Source organism: Portunus trituberculatus, chromosome 30, assembly GCF_017591435.1.
Source record: "Portunus trituberculatus isolate SZX2019 chromosome 30, ASM1759143v1, whole genome shotgun sequence".
Lineage (NCBI taxonomy): Eukaryota > Metazoa > Arthropoda > Malacostraca > Decapoda > Portunidae > Portunus > Portunus trituberculatus.
Window position 1 is genome coordinate 1,676,444 of NC_059284.1, and position 6,654 is coordinate 1,683,097.

The 6,654-nt window shown below is 39.6% G+C and overlaps 1 protein-coding gene across 1 annotated transcript in view; it reads left to right on the forward strand.

The window, feature by feature from the left end:
* Positions 1-5,187, forward strand: part of LOC123510801 (glutamate receptor ionotropic, kainate 2-like) — a 101,240-nt gene extending 96,053 nt beyond the window's left edge. Inside the window, 2 exon segments of the mRNA XM_045266185.1 lie at positions 611-763; positions 955-5,187. Of these exon segments, the coding sequence (XP_045122120.1) occupies positions 611-763; positions 955-1,122 (321 nt within the window). The 3' untranslated portion in view covers positions 1,123-5,187.
* Positions 5,188-6,654: the final 1,467 nt, after the last annotated feature.

Below are 6,654 nucleotides of genomic sequence, written 5' to 3' on the forward strand. Positions count from 1 at the left end.
TGCGGATGATTTTTATAATTTTGTTTTATTATTACCTGGTGTGTTTCTTTTATTGGTTAATCAAAGAGAAACTTCTGATTATTATTGCTACAATTTATGACAGATTGTTAAGTGTGCATGCCTGACTCAGTTATTGTAGCAGTGAGTGATGAGTGGTTAACACCTGTGTGAGCATCACCTCATGTAAGTAATGGTTGTTCAATGATGGTTGAGCAATGTGTGGTGTAACTTGTTCTTTAGGTTTTGTTACAGATGTTAGTGGAAAGGCTGCGTTCTGATGGCGACTTTTATTTTTTCATATGTGATATGGATTTTTTATAAATGATAATACATTTTTGGTTTCAGTTATATATTATAATGGCATGACAACATTTAGGTCATAATTTCTGTTCATATGACATTTGGGAATAAATTTTTATGCAAAATGTCTTGAAGTGGAATACAAAACCACAACAGTAATGTAAAGGAGAATTATTCATGTAGACATATTCCATCTTTATACTCTGTAGAACAATATAATGAATTGTGGCAATAATTATGATACATGCATAAAAATAAAAACTTGGAGGAAAGGAGAAGACAAACACTAACAAACACTCACCACCAACAGGAGGAGGCAGGTGGGAGCAGCATGGCCAGTGAGCTGAACCTGTCAAACGTGGGTGGTGTGTTTGTGGTTCTGATGGGTGGGATGGGGCTGGCCCTGGTGGTGGCCATTGGGGAGTTCCTCTTAGAGTGCTGGGACATTGCCAAGGAGGACCAGGTGAGTGGCAAGGAGCAGTATGCCGTGAGTGAGATGGGTGTAAGGATAAGGGCAAATAATGGATAGTACTAAAGAATGAGGAAGTGCAATAAATTAAGTAAGGATGAGGAAGAAGAAATGAAAAAGGAGTAGGTAAGGAAGGAGAACAAGGTAGAAGTGATAATATCTTGGTGTTCACTGTCTCATTGCAGATTCCACTGATGAAAGTGCTAAGCAATGAGTTACGGTTTGTCTTCAAGTGTAGAGGTTCCTCCAAGCCGGTGAGGAAAAAAGCATCGGAGTCGGAGGCTGCCAGTACCAGCAACAACATCTATGGTTCTGATGTCTACAACTACACCAACAAGAATAACTTCACTTGATTGCCGGATGTGACGTCACGCCATGACGTCACAGAAGAAGAGCTCGGTCAGTGGGCACTGCCTAACTACATCCCACCTCCACCCTCCCCAGTCATTCATGGCAGCACTGCCTCTGCCCAGGGCCACTGCCACCACCACCACCACCACCACCATCACACCCATGTTCCTGAACCTTCCAGTCCCCACCACCACCACCATTCCACCCCTCACACATCCTACACCAGCCACTGTACCACACCCTGCAACCACAACAACTCCTCCATGTCCTACTGTGTCCCCAGTCGAGAGACATCTCCCTCGGTGAACCACAGCGAGGAGACGTGTGACGCAGCCAGTGTGAAGCAGAGCAAGGAATGGTCATAGGCAGCCAAGGATGGCCCTGCTGCTTGTCCAGAGAAAGACATGATATTTCCCCACACTTTTGATTAAGAAAAGATAGTGGGCATATATTAACTCTAAAGAAAATACTAGGTTTCTAAACACCTTGAACATAGTATGTAAAGTGATCAATGGATTCTAAGTCTATACTTGTCAAAAAGTGTAAATATGTCGTCAGAATAGCAGCTTTGATCTAAAATTTTTTTTTCCACTTCAAAGGTGAAGAATGAGACACTTTACATCTTTCCATTAGTTTATGACAACAACAAACAACAACAACAACAACAACAACAACATTTTCTCACTATACCTAGTGTCCTCTCCTCTTTTTCCCAATGAGGGAACACTGTAAACATCTTTGTTTCAAACCAGCCTTTATGAAGCAGCTTGGCTATCTGCTTCTGTATGCTTACAAATGACATCAGCTTAGCACAGTAGTACTGTAATATTAGGATCAAAATATATTATACATTCCAAGTTCTGAAATTTGCAATGCTTTGTTTCAGAAAATATTGTTTCACTTATAATTCAAATCTTTAGAAAAAGACACATGTCCAATAAGGCAGAATGCTGCCTGCAGAAAAAAAAACAGCAAGTCATGGAGGACATTATGCTGTGTTAAGTAGTATTTACTGGCACTGTGATGCCATGCCACTGTAGCAAACTCAAAACATGATGTACAGATGAGAGGACAAGATGTTAGTGTACAGCGCAGAACACCAAGGACCACTGAGGGTAACACACCATGTGTCCTTGATGGTGTCCTTCTATAGTAGACTGTGCCAGCACACACACACACACACACACACACACACACACACACACACACACACACACACACACACACACACACACACACACACACACACACACACACACACACACACACACACACACACCTTTGGGAACTCTAGAATTATTCAGTGCTTAGGCTATGATGATAATATTTTGCTATTTAGTTGTTGAGAAATCCATTTGTGGAGGTATTTAAGAGTGTGATAGGAGAGAGAGAGAGTGCAGAGGCTGGACACCCTCACTACCTCACCCTGTCAGTCCCACCCTGTTCCTTTACCTCTCCGAGCTCTCGTGAGTCGTGGCTTTTGTTATATCATGGGACTTGTTTGGGCTATGTAGTGTCACTGTAGTACTCATCCTGGTGAGCCATGGAAGGTGAGCCATGTTTGTGCCACACAGGTGGCTTGGCAGCTGTGTTATTTTGAGAAGAGTCGCATCAAACCTAATTCTGGTCCACTATGCACATGCTGTCATGTCATACACATGCTTAGTATTTCGTTCAAGTTTTCTCCTGCATGTGAGTGATGGAGTGTACATCACAGTGACATAAATATACTCCCTTTAGGGACTTTGGATGTACAAAGTACATTATTTGTAGGATGTGTTACATCCCTCTGTACATATTTTACAGTACACTTTGCTTTAGCTGGAGATTGAACAGCAGTGTGCTGAGATCCACCAGTCTAAGTTTTACTGTTCCCAGTGCTGCAGACACAGGCTGTGTATCTGTGTGGGTTATAGACTTATATTTTCAGATTATCTTTGTTGACTTTTAGAATTGCACAAGGTGCAGTTGTTGAGAAGGTGATATAGCTTTTTTTTATGTATATATTACTCTTATCTTGGAAATTTAACACTTGTCATGTGACATCATATGCTGTGTCATAATGATACAGATATCACTGATGTTTGTGTAGGGCAGCCTAAGGCTGTGTTACTGAGTACATTTGTTTGGCCATTTTATCACAATTTCATCAAGGAATCAGTTCATTTCTTTCATATTACTGTAGGTTTTTTGTGGTGTGTTGCAATCTTTGTTGTAATAGACAACAAGATAAATCTCACACCTATCATCACCATTGCCAGCAGTCACCACTGTTACTTCCATCATGGTAGCGGAGACATCCTTCATCCCATCATTTCTGTTTGCAGTATTGTTGTTAAGTTATGGAATTAACTTGACTTCTTAACCTCTAGTCACTCAAAACTGTTCATCACACTTGCAGCATTCTAGTGTTATATGTAACAACAATTCCCAGTAATATCTTAAGAGCATAATACAAAGTTGTCATTATTGTATGTCCCATTGCTGTTGTGTATTGTGTAGTTTGAAGTGTATCTGGGTCTTATAGTTCTCATGTGCTGTGTGTCTTGGAAACCTTGACAAAGGCAGGAAATTAAGTATGGAGATTGTCAGTTATGAGTTATTGTATATAGGTAGTTAGTAGAGGGACGTATGTGAGCTGTGGAAATATTTGTAGGTATTAGTATGTACATATATTCTCAGAGCATTTAGAAGAATATCAGTTTAAATGTATATGTATCATGGGCAGATCCACGGTGTTGTAATGGAACCATGAATGTGGCAGTGATGAGCGGGTGAAGAAAAGTGGCACCAGGGAAGACATGGGAGGTCCGCCACACATGTCAATGTTGTAAAGGTGGGAGTGTTAGTCCATGCCACACCTGACAGGATACACACAAAATCATGAGTTTATAGAATCAATTCATTCTTTTGTCTTGACTTTATTGTTTCCACAAGTTTTCAACATTGTTTTGAAAAATTGAATTAGTATTAATATATGTTTGTATAGAACTCACAAGTGTCAGTGTTTAAGAAAGTGCTTTGTATATGCTGTACCTGCATACACTTGTCCACAGACACCTTGGATCTGCTTCTGGCAATACATGTATATACTGATTGCCTGCCTGTACTCTGGGAAGGATCCAGGGTAGCAGTTGACACAAAGAATGATGGTGTGATGAGATCAGTGGATGCATGGCATGAGAAAAAACTTGTAGAATTGATTGTCAAGGGATTGACAAGAAATACAAGAGAACATGTTATGTCTTGACTGGAAAACTGTGTATGGAGTGTTGAAGACTAAATAGATGAATGGGAAGTGTTATGAGCACAGGTGGGTGTTATTGTGATGAATTATTGCAATAATTTATAGCGGTAACCATATTGGGTTATTAGTTATCTTATAATAGTTTTTCCTGTGTTAACAATTTGTCCCTATCATTGATACTTTTGGCCCTAAACTAGTGGCCATTGATAATTTTAGTTTTCTGGAACTTGAGTATGTTGAACTTTCAAAATCAAATCTAAATATTTTACTTAAAACAGTGAAGAGACTGGATAAACATCAAATTTGAATCTTTTCAAATTTTTAAAGGTAAAATGGAAATAAAAATTTGGATTTCTTGATTTTCTTATGTGAAATATATATAAGTATTTTTATCACTAGGGTCAAAATTTGGATTTATCAATTCATTGGTTATTGAGGGATATGTTTATTCCCAGTTATTGATTGTCAGTTATTGCCAACAATGTCCTCTTTATTGGTTATCGTGATATTTTTTTTTATTGCGCTTTGCTATTGCTATGAGATGTGACATTTTCAATGTAAGCAGAGCAATGTGTCCTTGGTTTGTCAAAGGGTGAAACTGATGGTGAAGAGAGGTGAGTGAGAGACATGAGTGAGTGAAGTCTCCCTCCTTGGGCCTGAAGGTCAGTGTCATGGCTTGTGATAGATATGCTGCACAACCCCAAGATTGATTTATAAATATTGTTCATTGAGTTTTTGATGTACCTTTGTATATTGTCACAGCTTTTATGATGCAGTCATTGCACTGGATTATAAGACAATATACATATAATTTGTTATATGTAATTGTATGTATACTGTATTTCCTCATGGGAACGAATAGTTATGGAATAAGTGCTTGTCTGTAACACGTGTTTGTGCAGTATAATTACAGGCAACCCCCGCTTAACGAAGGGATTACGTTCCTAAAAACACTTCGTTAAGCGAAACTTCATTAAGCGAACTGATTATAACAAGTTTAACCCCTGACTTGAACTTCCATTGAGAGTAAGCAAAGCGAGAGTGCATCATAGTACAGTGAAAGGTTTAATGAAAGTAAAAATTATGAAGTTTAACATTTAGGCAGTTAAATTTAATTTAAGTCATTAAAATGTACACTAATGTATGTATGTACATAACTTTATAATGTTGATGATCTTAAATTTATGAAGGGAGGGAGAGTGAAAGGGGAAAGACACTAACCAGCAACCTGTGGAATGTAAACAAAGGGCGCATCATGATACCGCATTCAAAACTTAAGTACCACATTTCCACAAGGCTTTCCATTTTATCTATTGTAGAGTCACGAGTTCAGGTGGTTCTTTTAGCTTGCAAGGAAGATACAGTCTCACCAGCCTTCTTAATAGTCTGCTGACTTGAAAATAAAAGAGGCAGTATATGGAGTCAAGATGGTGGCCAGCAATGCTATAGTTTTCTCGCCTCTCGTGTCTGTGAATAATATCCAGCTTCACATCGAGAGTAAGAAACTTCCTGGTCTTAGGAACGCTAGGTCACATTGCAGAGCGTTTTGGTGCAAAGTTGAGCGAGTGAAGACGAGCTGCTGCTGACGCTGTTATGGGAGTGAGTGATGCGTGTTGTCCACGAGAGGCTTGATCTTGATCTTGATCTTGATTCTACAGGTGTCCCAGGATTTCTCCTGAGACAGGCCTTAGTATTTGCGGCTCCTGGTGTATTCAAAAGCTTGTCGGCTTGCGTGATACGGCAGGGCTTTCAAACTTGCAAAAAAATACCTGGATCAAACATCGTTAAAGCGAGTTGGGTGTTCGTTAAATAAGCAGATGGTAGTAAAATGAAACCTTCGTTGTAGCGAAATTTCGTTGTGTGAACCTTCGTTAAACGGGGGTTGCCTGTACCTCTAATGAATCATCACCACCATTATGCCACCACCACCACCATTTCCACCTACCGTCTTTTCCATCATCACCCAGAGAGTTGGTGCAAAGTGATCACCTTGGTACATGTCCGCCACATAAAAACAGACGGAATGAAGGTGGAACTGAGGAATAGAATATATGGGAAAGACTCAGCTGCAGTGAGGTAGAAACTTAATGCTATCAACATTGTCCACAGTGTAGTCTAAATAAGGATTAACGTGCTGATGAGAATGAGGGTGACTGGAGGCCACACATTTGAAGTACTAGTATTAAGCACATATCTTTCCAAGGAAATGTGGAGGCTCTTTCAGAGATACATATGAAAAAAGATGCACATAAAGTTACAGTATGATAAAGTTCTGTCTCCTGTTTCT